Source organism: Macaca mulatta, chromosome 13, assembly GCF_049350105.2.
Source record: "Macaca mulatta isolate MMU2019108-1 chromosome 13, T2T-MMU8v2.0, whole genome shotgun sequence".
NCBI classification, from domain to species: domain Eukaryota; kingdom Metazoa; phylum Chordata; class Mammalia; order Primates; family Cercopithecidae; genus Macaca; species Macaca mulatta.
Genome location: NC_133418.1, coordinates 9,452,359 through 9,466,169, shown reverse-complemented (window position 1 = coordinate 9,466,169; position 13,811 = coordinate 9,452,359). Strand labels below are relative to the sequence as shown.

The window sequence follows — 13,811 nt, the reverse complement described above, 5'->3', positions numbered from 1 at the left end:
TCACATAGCCACATCCCTTTCAAGACTCAGAATACTTTCAAGTTCCAACAGCTTTAAGTTTGAATTATTTAATTTCACACCTTCAAAGTACTCCATCAGAGGAGATAGGAAGTGGTCAGGTATATACTTGAAATCAAATTAGCCGTGAGTTGATCTGAAGCAATCTTCACAGGTTTAACAAGAATTCTGGATAGAAATATAGTTATGGGTAAGCAGTAATCAGGCGGCACTTTGACCCACTTCCTTGTAACCACAAGTCATGTGTCAGTAGACACTGACTGTTTGTAGCCCCATTCTTCCTATTGATAGGACTTCTAACGTTAGCATCAGAAGGCTTTTGTTTAAGAATTGCTTATGATGTTTCTGGGATCCCTAATTCCAGTAAAACAGATGATGCCAACCAATCTGAAGGCCCCCACAGGGGAACAGAATCATCATGAGAATACGATTTCTTCAGCTCCCTATCCCATGATTTTACACTCTGCACTCTTCAATCATCCAACCAATGATTTCCACACTTTAGCCCACTCCAAAACTCTTAAGAACCCTAGTCCCAAACTCCTCTGGGAGATGGATTTGAGGTTTCTCTCATCTCCTCGTTCAGCAGCTCTACAATTAAACCTCTCTCTGCTGCAATCTGGTGTATCAGTGTTTTGACTCACCATGTGCTTCAGGCAATAGACCTATTATGGTTACAGATCATTGTTGAATCTAAGTTACAAGTGCATAACGTTTCTTATACCAGTCTCTCTACTTTTGAAAGTATCTGAAAGTTTCTACAATAAAATGATTAAAAGAAAAGATAATGACACCTCTCGCACCCTTTCTCTCCCTCCCCACACCAAAGAGTGAAGTGGAAGGCTTGTTAGTTTTTCTTCTGGGGCAGTACGGAAGGGGAATTAACCAGACTGAAGGCCCCTGGCAGCCAGTGTAGGGAAAGAAGGTCCTGAAGATTTGAGGTAGTGGTGGCAACTTTGGATCAAGGAAAACCAACTGAGGCCTGGAGCTAGTAATAAAAACATAAAGACCAAGGAACTGTGCTGAGCTCAACAGCTGCAACGTCTGTTCCTATTAGCTTGCTGGACTTTGCTCAACAAGCCTGTAACCAATCCTGAGTACTGAACTCTGAGCAGTAAAAAAAAAAAAAAAAAAAAAAAAAAAAAAAGCTATTCTGCCTATTTCAGAAATTATCAATTACTTATCAATTACACATACAACACTGTGCTAGTTGAGGTAGGCTCATGAAAAGACCGAGGACACAATCCTAGCCCTTGCGAAGTTCACAACATTAAAAGAAGGCCCAAAACTTGGAAAGCAGTATTGCTGCTACAGCATGAATGTACAAACATACACAAGCAACATGGAAAACTGGAGGAGAACCCAAGTTTGCCCGTAGTTACCCAAGGCGGGTTTCACCAAAAAAAATAGCTTTTGAGTTAACACTTGAAGACTAACTTAGTGTTTGCTGGGACAAGAGCCAGGAGCAGGTCACTGGAGAAAGAAGTAAATGAATTTGCAAGACATAACATGAAACTGCAAGGACACGTTTTTGGGAACTACAGTATTTGTTTTGCTGCAGCATAAAGGGTGGTGGTTGAGGCGTCCCTAAAACCCGTTCGCAGCCTGCATAGACCACGATAATTTAAGCCTGAGGCCCTTTGGGCCTTTTAAAATTCAGTTTCCTGACGGGAAAGGAGAGGAGATCCAACTTCATGGAAAACTTACAGGCTATGGGTCAGACTGCATTTTGGAGCACAGAGACAGTCCAAGAAAGACAGCAGCAAAGCGGAAATGGAGAGGGTTTAAGGCCCAACAAAAAACATATGATGCAGGCCGGGGGCACTGACTCGGGCCTGTAATCCCAGCACTTCGGGAGGCTGTGGTCAGGAGTTCAAGATCAGCCTGGCCAACATTGCAAAACCCTGTTTCTACTAAAAATACAAAAATTAGGTGGGTGGCGCCCTCCTGTAATCCCACCTACTCTGGAGCCTGAGGCAGGAGAATCGCTTGCACCTGGGAGGCAGAGGTTGCAGTGAACCAAGATCGCGCCACTGCACTCCAGCCTGGGCAACAGAGCGAGACTCTGTCAAAACAAAACAAAACAAAACAAAACAAAAAAACACGTGATGCGGGCGGCAACAACCTACTTCCTACAGTTATAGACCCTTAACACGGGAAGATGAGTCTATCTGAAACCAATGTTCTGAACTTCCTTTCTGACAGCAGTAGGCTTTGTACTCACAGTAGTTTTACATGGATTCTGTATCACTGGGTATTGATATCCAAACAACAAATCCTTTTCCCTTTTTTATTGACATACAACATAGGTGTTCATTTAGGTAGTCTGATGCCCAAATGAGCACTTACGTTGTATGTCATCAGTAGCAGGCATCAGACTACCTAAATGACACTTATGTTGTATGCCTATGCCTGATTATTTCAAAATTACAGATTACACATAAAACACTGTAACAAAAATGGCTGATGTAAATATACTTAAGCTGTAAGGAATCAACTAGCACCATAATATTGGTAGCAAAAGGCAGTTGGATAGTGTGTGCGTAACTTTGGTTTTTTTTTTTTTTTTTTTAATTGCCTCTCCAGTCGCCCAGGCTGGAGAGGAGTGGTGATCTCGGCTCAATGCAGCCTCCACCTGCGGGGCTCAGGTGATCTTCCCACCTCGGCCTCCCGAGTGGGAACTACCGGCGGACGCCAACAGGTTTGGCTAATTAACTTTGAAACGATTTACACAAGGCCTCTGCCATGTGCCTTGCACAATAAACTCTCCACAAACATCTGTTAAGCGATTTTACTGAACCGCGGTCCACGCCTGCTTTCAGGGAAGCTTCCCGTTTCTCTGGAGTTACTTCCCCTCACTTCGGGGATGCTAGTCGTCCTGTTGCGCAAACTCGGCCCCTGGCCAAGGGGTCAGCCGTGGCGCAAACTGTGGTATAGGCTGCGCGCCCCGCCTCCGCCCACAGGCGCCCGAGAGCCCGGAACGGCTCGCGGTCCGTGGCTCAGCGGAGCTTACGCCTGCGTACTGCGCGGCTGATCGGGCGAGGGCGGGGCCAGGGCTAGTCACGCCCCTCGTCCGCTCCGCCAAGTGCGCGTGCGCAGCGGCCAGGGCCCCGACCCCGCCTCAGTCTTCCCGGGCGGCGGTGGGCGCCAGCTTCTCTGCGCTCCGCGGCCTCACAGCACTCGCGCGTGACCCCCCGCCTGCCCCTAGTCACCTCAGCTGTGCTGCCATGGCGTGGCGGCGGCCCGAGGCCGGCGTTGGGGCCCGCGGCGGGCTGGCTCTGGCGTTGCTCGCCCTGGCCCTGTGCGCGCCCGGGGCCCGGGGCCGGGCTCTCGAGTGGTTCTCGGCCGTGGTGAGCATCGAGTACGTGGACCCGCAGACCAACCTGACGGTGTGGAGCGTCTCGGAGAGCGGCCGCTTCGGCGACAGCTCGCCCAAGGAGGGCGCTCAGGGCCTGGTGGGCGTCCCGTGGGCGCCCGGCGGAGACCCCGAGGGCTGCGCGCCCAACACGCGCTTCTTCGTGCCCGAGCCCGGCGGCCGAGGGGCCGCGCCCTGGGTCGCCCTGGTGGCTCGCGGGGGCTGCACCTTCAAGGACAAGGTGCTGGTGGCGGCGCGGAGGAACGCCTCGGCCGTGGTCCTCTACAACGAGGAGCGCTACGGGAACCTCACCATGCCCATGTCCCATGCGGGTGAGCAGGCCGGGGCGCGAGGACGGGAGGGGGACTTATGCGCGGCCACCGAGGCTGGGGTCTTCAGGGTTGGCCCTGAACCGCAGGCCGCCAAGCGGGCCTGGCACGATTCTCAGGCCTCTAGCTGTTGGAACTCTCAGGGAAGCCCTCATTTGCTCGGTGCGGCTCCCCGAGCGCTGTTGGGAGGGAGGTAAGTCTGCAGACGAGATATGATCTTCGCCTTTGATCCATGGGGTGAAGGGAGTACAAAAGACGTTAAAATCCACAGAAGGAGCCTTGTGGTTCTAACAGGTGGGGAAATCTTAGATTCCTAATCATGGTCCCCTTTCCATTCACCGCTTCCAAAAGTTGGAGGGGTGAGTAGGAATCCAAGCTCTTAACCCAGCGCGCCCCAGGATCGGTTGTCCCTTCATCAACATAAGGTGATGGCTCGTTGGCACTCTGGTTTCTTCGCTTTCTTGAATCATGTCTGAATATTCTAAACTCTGAGTCAGAAAACCTGCATCTGACTGAGTCAGTAAACCTTGACCTGTGCTTTCTGACTTGCTAAATTTAGGGTTATAACACTGGCTCTACTGCCGGTCAGATTCAGTGAGTCTTGAGTTACGATCAAAATTTTGAAATTACTGTATTCATTCCAGACAAGACCTTGGGACCTGTAATCCCAGCACTTTGGGAGGCCGAGGTGGGAGGATCGCTTGAGGCCAGGAGTGCGAGACCAGCCTGGCGCACATAGTGAGACACCATCCTATAAAAATTTTTAAAAATCGCGTGGGCAGGGTGGCGCCCACCTGTAGTCCCAGGCACTCAGGAGGCTGAGATGGGAGAATCACTTGAGCCCAGGAGGTCGAGACTGTAGTGAGAGCTGTGATTGTGCCACTGTACTCCAGCCTGGGCGAGAGAGCAAGACCTCAAGAAAAATAATAATAATAATAATAAGACCTTGCTATTTGCCAGGCAACCCTTCCTACACATACTATTCCCTAGGGCAGCAGGTTGTATCTTCAGGCAGTAGTCGTAGTTTAAGTCTTATTTTGCAAAATATCCTTAAAACTAAGTTCCGGGTAAAATAACGACCAGTACACAGAGAGTGAACATATTCTGTTATGTAAGATAACCACTTAGGCATCACACAACTAGTTGACTCAGTCTCAGCTTAATGTGGTTAATTTTTTTTGTGTTTGTTTCCACTGCTACTAAGTCAGACATTATTTTTCCTATACTTCTGTTTTTTGCTCTATTTTGGCGTCCTGAATACAAGTTCAGGACCTAACAGTAAAGTGAGGACAGAAAAATAACCTTGGATTTGCCTATTTTGTGAAGTGATGGGAAAAGTAGCCAGCTGAAGGACTGTTGAGAGGAAGTAAGGATTGTTAGGACAACTCTTTCAAGAAGGTTGAAGACTGAGGGAGATGCAGAGGAATGGGCAGAAATTGTGGGAGTACGGGATGGTGGGACAAAGTTGGTAGGGTGTGTTTGAAATTGGGTGGGAGTGATCTGCCAGAGTCTTCCAGAGGGCAGGAAGGCTGGGTCCAGAACCCTGGAGGCTTGGCCACAGGCAGTCCAAGGACAGTTCCTCAGTTGCAGCAGAAAGGAGGGCATGGGAATGAGAGCAGATGTCCATGTGGTGGCACTGGGCTAGGCACCATGTTGGGTGCGGTTATTCCAGTGGTTACAAATCTATTTAATTGTCATGGTACCCAGGCTGCGTTTCCACAAGAGTGTCATGAAAGGTCCTGTCAGATTTGACATAGCACTCCACGTACATCCTATCAACAGTGTTCCCCACTTTAGTAGTTCTGTCAAAGAAAAGAGGTTAGTGTGCCGTGATTCTCTGTTGCTGGTTCCTTATACACCCATCTTAACGTAGACTTTTTTTCAAATGGCAGGTTCATCAGCCTACAGTTTTCCAAATCTACTTACTGCATTTTTTGATAATAGCTTTAAGAACCCCCTTTTCGGGCTAATAGCACTTGTTGTAACCATGGCTCAGCAACCTTGCCTGCTTATGTTATTGACATGTAATTTATCCAGGCCCAGAAAAACACCTCTGATGTTCATGTGAAATCTACTTCTTGGGAGCTTCTCTTCCCATTATTGGTGTCCATTCTAGCCTTTTTAGTGAGAGAATAATTCTGTTTGAGAGAAAAGACCAACGAAACAATTTAAAGATGTGTGAAGTGTCCAGTCTGCAGACACAGCTCAGTGTTCTGCATAGAGTGACTCACTCGTCCCAACAGCCTTTAAGGTAGGTATTTGACCACGGAGTACATACGATGAGGAAACTGACGCTCAAGGAGTTTAAATGACTAGCCCAGGACAACATAGTCATCTAGGGCCAGATAATTCTTTGTTCTCTCTCCCTCTCCCCCTCCTCTCCCTCTTCCTCCCTGTCCCTACCCCCTTACCACATGTGTGTCTCTGTGTGTGTTGGGGCAGGGGTTGTCCTGTGCGTTGTAGGATATATTAGCTGCATCCCTGGCCTCCACCCACTGAATTCCAGTCCTGACAATCAAAGATGTCTGCAGATATTGCAAAACGTTTAGAGAGTCGGGGAGGGGCTGACAAAATTATCCAACATTTTGAAGCACTGATTAAAGGGAAATTAGTTTGGTAGCAGTGTGATGGATGAATTAAACAGCAAAAACTGGGAACAGAATCCACTTAGACTGTGGGGCTAGTCTAAGTAGAAATATAAGGGCCAGTACTGTAGTGGTGACTGCAGAAATGAAAAGACCTTTACAGAATGTGGCCACGTTGGGCATAATGGTACCCAGTGTGACTTTTTGAGAATGGAATTAAGTCACAAGGTGACTGTGTACAGCCAGCCTTGAAGATGGCTCAGACTTAGGTTTCTGTGTTTAGCCAGAGTGTGACTAGAGCCAGGAAAAACCACTGATTCAGTGGCTCTCACTGTTCTGTGTAACATTGGTTTTCTATGAAGTAGGTGGTGGTGGCCTGCCTATAAAATTGAATACTAGACTGGGTGCGTTGGCTCACGCCTGTAATCCCAGCACTTTGGGAGGCCAAGGCAGGTGGATCATGAGGTCAAGAGATCGAGACCAGCCTGGCCAACATGGTGAAACCCCGTCTCCACTAAAAATACAAAACTGAGCTGGGCATGGTGGTGCGGGCCTGTAGTCCCAGCTACTCGGGAGGCTGACGCAAGAGAATCACCTGAACCCGGGAGTCAGAGGATGCAGTAAGCCGAGATTGTGCCACTGCACTCCAGCCTGGGTGACAGAGTGAGACCCTGTCTCCAAAAAAAAAAAAAAAAGAATACTGGTAGTCTCTTCCCAAGCCTCAGGAGAATTTCTCCAGTTTTTCTGAAATCTTGCTTGTCTCTACTAGAATCCAGTACAAGATTATTTTGGGATTTAAATCAGTATTTTATTGTGGCTGTAAAAAAAAGTGATTTTAATTTTTCGTCAGAACAACTATAAGGACTGTTACTAATTTCCAAAGTCAATTCTGTTTACTTTAGCAGACATATATTCAGCAGCCACTTTGGGTTAAGTATTATGCCTACTCAGGGATAGAAATGCATAGGACACAGGCCTGCCCTTAAGAGGTGTATGGTCTAGGGGGAGTGATACACAGAACTTTCCAGACAATGTGGTTTGAACCTCATAATTGCAGTATGCACAGGTGCTTAGGAGGTATAAAGGAAAGGCTTTTTTTTTTTTTGAGGCAAGGTCTTGCTCTGTCACCCAGGCTAGAGTGCAGTGGCATAATCTTGGCTCATTGCAACCTCTGCATCCTAGGCTCAAGCGATCCTCTTACCTCAGCCCCCCAAGTAGCTGGGACTACAAGCACACGCCACCGTGTCTGGCTAATTTTTGTACTCTTTGTAAAGATGGGGTTTTGCCATGTTAGTCAGGCTGTTCTCCCTCAGCTCAAGCGATCTGCCTGTCTTGGCCTCCCACAGTGCTGGGAGTATAGGCCACCACACCTGGCTAAGGAAAGGGATTTAATGCAGGTGTTGCAAAGGTATCAAAGTAAACTTGACCAAGGTAGGTGGAAATTAATAAACATCAAAGCACTACAATAAAAGCTTTTACAGGATATTGGCCTTAAATTAACGTACATGTGTTTGTTAACAAATAGGCTGATCCTTTAGCTGAAATCTTGGCGTGGTCTTTTAAGAATGGCACTTTCATTTTTTGACAGTTATTTACTGAGTGCCAAGTACTGGCAAGGCTTGGAGCTATATTTGGGAATCTGCCAGAGTTGGAGTGGGTAGCAGGGGAGGTTACAAAGATGTGTAAGAAATCCCTCCTATTGATTAGAGGTATAGAAAGAAAATTTTTTAAAAAATCCCTGACCTTTAGAGAGCTCACATGTTGAGGGGTATGCATTTTGTATTTGCAGAGCAAGTTAAATAGTCTTTTATGAATGGATAGTAAGTTCTTGATGATCTGTAATGCTGTACTCTCACAAATTATCTAAAACTTTAGATTTGAATTTAAAATGTATTTTGAGGCTGGGCACAGTAGCTCACACCTGTAATCCCAGCAGTTTAGTAGGCTGAGGCAGGTGGATCACCTGAGGTCAGGAGTTCGAGACCGGCCTGGCCAACATGGGAAAAACTCCGTCTCTACTAAAAATACGAAAAAAAATTAGCCAGGCGTTGAGGCAAGCGCCTGTAGTTCCAGCTACCTGGGAGGCTGAGGCATGAGAATAGTTTGAACCTGGGAGGCAGAGGTTGCAGTGAGCCAAGATTGTGCCACTGCATTACAGCCTGGGCGACAGAGCAAGACTGTCTCTCAAAAATAAAATAAAATGTATTTTGGTGCTGTAGGAAGACAGAAATGGCACCTCATAGCCTCACAGAGGATGGGATCAGCTAGGACACTTCCCAGAAGGGTTGAGGGTTTTTTGTTTGGTTGGTTTTGGAGTTTTGTTTTTTTTATTTCTTTTTTTAGAGACAGTGTCTCAGTCTGTTGCCCAGGCTGAAGTGCAGTGGCACAATCATAGCTCACTGTAGCTTTGCCCTTTAGGGATCAAGCAGTCCTCCCACCTTAGCCTTCTGTGTAGCTGGGACTACAGGTGCATGCTACCACACCTGGCTAATTTTTTAAATGTTTTGTAGAGATGGGGTCTCCCTGTGTTGCCCGGCTGCTTCCAAATTCCTGGACTCAAGCTGTCCTGCCTCGGCCTCCCAGAATGCTGGGATTACAGGTGTGAGCCACCACACCTGGCCAAGGTTGAGTTTTGAAGGACAAGTTAAAGTCGATGGGGAAGGTGTGTTGTGTGCAGTAGAGGTGAGTGGGCTATAGGATATTCTGGGTGGCAGAAACAGCCTTTTGCAATATTGCAAAAGATCTGAGATCTGAGAATGAAGATCTAAGATAAAGCAGTGCATTTGGGAAAATTGCAAAAGAGTTCTTAACATTGTTGAGTATTATATTCAAAAATACAAAATGTTTTTGAGCAAGACACATTGTCCAAAACATAATTTAAAATTCTGTGCCAAAAAGAGAATTGCACTTATGTTGGGGTCCTCCTAACTCACCTAACCAACCATAAAAACGTTTGCTTTGCATAATACTTCAGATTTCCATGATATTTACATTCATATTGATGAATTCACCAAATTCACCTGCTAGGGAATCTCTTTATTGGGAATTCGCCTTATTGGGTCATTTTAACTGTAGCACTAAAAGATGAGCCAGTTTTTCAGTTTTATTCATTCATGTAGAAGCCTTTTTATAGGCCATCACTGCTTGATGCTAGGGCTACAAAAACTAATAAATAAGAACAGGTAGTACTTGTCTAGTGAGGGAGACGTATAAATAAATTATAGTAGGTGTGCAAAAAGAGGTCTCTAAGAGGCGGATGGTGCTGAAAAGTCTTAAGTTGAGCTTATGCTGAACCTTAAAGATTTGACCAGAAATTCTCCAGAGAGGAGGGGGAAAAAAGTAGAGAGAGTGTTGCAGTTAAGTTATTGGGGAAAAGAAAACCTGAAAGTTGATAGTATTCTCTTTGTGGAACTTTGAAACGATTTCTTGCTGCCTAAATTAGTTTTCTAGAACAGAAATCTAATCCACTACTTTAAATATTTCAATAGCTCCCTTCTCCTTCAAGAGAATGTTGAAATCTACTTTAAATAGCTGTCTTGGGAGGAGAAATAGTACACTAGACTCATGTCATCCAGAAGAATTTTAAAGCTGTTGACCAAGTCAGAACGTTTTTCCTTTTTATTATTATTTTGACAACGTGATAAGAGAAACACAGAAATTTGAAAAGAAACAGAAGTAAGCACAACTTTACTTTTTGGCACAGAAGAATGTTAAATTGTGTTACGGGTGATTTGGTTTGTTAGAAATACTGTCTTTGAAGTGGGACGTCGTGATGCATACCAGTAATCCCAGCACTTTGGGAGGCTTAGGCAGGCAGATTGCTTGAGACCAGCCTGGGCAACATGGTGAAACCCCCAAAAAATATAAAAATGAAAATTAGCAGGCCAGGCATGGTGGCTCACACCTGTAATCCCAGCACTTTGGGAGCCCGAGGCGGGCAGATCACGAGGTCAGGAGATAAGACCATCCTGGCTAACACGGTGAAACCCCGTCTCTACTAAAAATACAAAAAAATTAGCTGGGCATGGTGGCGGGCACCTGTAGTCCCAGCTGCTAGGGAGACTGAGGCAGGAGAATGGTGTGAACCTGGGAGGCAGAGCATGCAGTGAGCTGAGATTGCACCACTGCACTCCAGCCAGGGTGACAGAGCAAGATTCCGTCTCAATAAATAAATAGACAGACAAATATTAGCTGGGTGTGGTGGCACAGTCCCAGCTACTAGAGAGGCTGAGATGGGAGGATTGCCTGAGCCTGGGAGGTCAAGGCTTCAGTGAGCTGTAATCGTGCAGCTGTACTCCAGCCTGGGCAACAGAGTGAGACCCTGTCTCAAAAAACAAAAAAACACTATATTCGGTATTTATTGTTGTTCAGCAAGTAGATGTATGATTATGTACTATGTGCAAAGATATTTTGCTAAGTGTAAAACAAAAAGCATAAATTGCCTTCAAGAAATTTTCCTGTCTAATGCCAAGGTGTGTAGCTTCTTGTGGGGAAGAGGGCAAGGTGACATTTTTTTAGTCAAGCAATATTGGTAACAATGTTGAGGCCTGGGGAAGGAAAATATAACCTCAAAGGGCTTTTTCCTCTGTCATCCCAAGTCTTTGAGTTTCCGTGAAAAAATCCAGCCATTTAGTTTGGAAATAAGCTGTGATTTGGTCTCATGTGCCAATTAAGGAAGGGTCGAGCACAATAACTTGAGTAGCTTAGCTCTTAAGTATTGACCAGAGAGGCGGCGATGTATCAGAGGCAAGAGTAGGGCCTACAAGGTGCCTGTGCCTGGCACCCCTTGGGGTTATGCACATGCTGACCCCTGAACTAGCGTGTTTTTTCTCCAACTGCCCTGTCTCCAGTTCGTCCCCAGAAATGTTCTGGAAAAGCAAATCTCAGGGTATAGTCTTCGTTCTGGGTTTTGTTAATTTAAAATAATTTCCAGAAGCAATCTTGCTGCTATGATTATAATATAGCAAACTGTTCAGTCCTCATGCTGGGCAGGTTTTTTTGGTTTGCTTTAATAGAGACAGGATTTTTGCCATGTTGCCCAGGCTGGTCTCAAACTCCCTAGGGTCAAGAGATCCATGGCCAGACGTGGTTGCTCACGCCTCTGTTCCCAGCACTTTGGGAGGCCAAGGCCGAGATCGTGCCACGGCACTCCAGCCTGGGCAACAGAGCAAGAGCGAGACTCTGTCTCAAAAATAAATAAATAAATAAATTAATTAATTAATAATTTCTTTTAACTCAGTGAACTAAGATGGATTTCCTAGGTGAGAAATTTCAGATTGATATTGCAAGTGTTTTCTGGGCAGGGTGTCCTGATACTTGTTGCGGCAGTATCCCTTCCCCCACCCCAGCCTTGAGATTGTAGGTGTTGAAGAACCTTTTTAATCTCAGTTAATCTTCTGTCTCCTACTCATCCGTTCATTTATTCAACAAGATACCTTTACATGTATCTTAGTCACCAGCCAAACTGTCACCATCCCAAATATACTGTTGTGGTCTACCGTCTAGAAACCCTCTTCCTTTGCTTTGTAAACTCTTCTCTCCTTTGAGATGTGGTTCCAGTGTGTCTGGGGAGATTTCCCTCCACCCCAAACAAAATCGTCCCCTTACTTCTGTAGCTCTTTGTTACTCTGCTTTCTTATTGCAAAAGTGGTAGTCTGAAATAGAGTCATGCTCATCCCCATTTTGTAGCTGCAGAAGCATTCTCAGTGAGCATGATTTGTCCAGCCCCCCAGGCAGTAGATAACAGTGATATTTGCACCCAGGTCTGTCTGGCTGTGGAGCCTGTGATCCTATGAAGGGGTGCGGGGAAGGGACACTACCTCGGAACTGGGTCTTCAGATTTTAGAACTGGCTTTTTCAGGTGGTGTGTGACATTGAGCAACTCCCTAGGATTTCTAAACACTCAGCTGTAGAACTATAGTGTGGCCTTTTCCTGCTTCAAGTGAGTTATAAATGTAAACATGTTCTTCCCCGTTACCACACAAAGAATGTGGTATCAGTACCAGAAATTGATTCAACTATCATCGTAGCATAGTTTAGTTTTCTGCGTAAAAGCTTTTAACTGAGATGGAAACATGAGAGTTCGTGGTACTATTCTTTCTACTTTGTATGTGCTTGGAATTTTCCACAAAAGCGGGTTTACAAAAAAGACTTTCAGCTTGCAAAGTGCCATGTAATTATATCCGATATAACCATCATAATTCTTTCTATACATGTCCTTCTTAACTACTAGATGTTTATTTTCGTGATGGCAGAAAATGCCTTTCTCCTTGTTGTGTTGCCTTGTGATGACATGGTTGGTTGTGTGGGTGCTTTGGAAACTACAGTTCTTGCCAAGGGACCCTGTTAGACAGGCAGGTCATCAGATCATAGGATCGGCTTCCACACAGGGGCTACCTTAGAAGGGTGTCCTTCTGGTGTTTCAGTAACTAAATCCCAAAGCTTGAGACCCAGTGGATTTGCTGCAGATGAAATTTCTCTCCACAATAAAATAGTGTTAAAATGTGGTTTTAGTGTGATGTCAGGGAACATTCTTTATATACCCTTTCAAGTTATTTTTTGTTTTGTTTTGAGACAGAGTCTCGCCCTCTCGCCCAGGCTGGAGTGCAGTGGCGCGATTTTGGCTCACTGCATCCTCCGACTCCTAGGTTCAAGCAATTCTTCTGCCTCAGCCTCCTGAGTAGCTGGGATTACAGGCATGAGCTACCACGCCCAGCTACTTTTTTGCATGTGTAATATTAGTAGAGACACGGTTTCACCATATTCGCCAGGCTGGTCTCAAACTCCTAACCTCAAGTGATCCACCTGCCTCGGCCTCCCAAAGTGCTGAGATTATAGACGTGAGCCAACACGCCTAAAAGTTATTTTTTGAATAGCTAACATGTGTACATGATACAGAATTCTTACTATGCAAATAAGACCCCCCACCCCGTCCTGCATCCCCTAGAGCCTTTCCCCAGAACAGTCATGGTCTCCAGTCTCTGGGGTAGCCTTCCAGAAGGTAGTATGTGTTTATAGGAGCATGTAGGTCTTTGGGTTTTTGTTGTTGTTTTTTTAAGGGCAGCATGCTGTCCACACAGTTTACATATTGTGTGTTTTCTGTCATGAATACTGTCAGTACTTACAGAGCTGCTACTTCAGCCTTCATACACATACTGTAATTTATATAGCTTTTTTCTTTTCAATGGACATTTATATTGTGATAGCGAAAACTTAGGAAAAAACATTGGCAATAAATCTTTTTTATTTATTTAATTTTATTATTATTTTTGAGACAGTGTCTTGCTCTGTTGCCCAGTCTGGAGTGCAGTGGTGCAATTTCAGCTCACTGCAGTCTCTGCCTCCTAGGCTCAGGTGATCCTCCTGCCTCAGCCTCTCAAGTAGCTGGGACTACAGACATGCACCACCACACCCAGCTAATTTTTGTATTTCTTTGAAGTAGAGACAGGGTTTTGCCGTAGTGGCCAGGCTGGTCTCAAACTCCTGATCCGTCCGCCTTGGCTCCGCAAAGTGCTGGGATTACAG

The 13,811-nt window shown here is 45.8% G+C and overlaps 1 protein-coding gene across 3 annotated transcripts in view; it reads left to right on the top strand.

Moving 5' to 3' along the window:
* Positions 1 to 3,130: 3,130 nt before the first annotated feature.
* RNF149 (ring finger protein 149) overlaps positions 3,131 to 13,811 on the top strand; it is a 38,745-nt gene continuing 28,064 nt past the window's right edge. For all 3 annotated transcript variants that reach the window (XR_001439245.3, XM_028832245.2, XM_001106945.5), the window contains exon 1: positions 3,131 to 3,705. Coding sequence is in view for 2 of the 3 variants with exons in the window: in XM_028832245.2 (XP_028688078.2) it covers positions 3,246 to 3,705 (460 nt within the window). In the remaining variant the exon portion in view is untranslated. The remainder of the gene's footprint in view (positions 3,706 to 13,811) is intronic.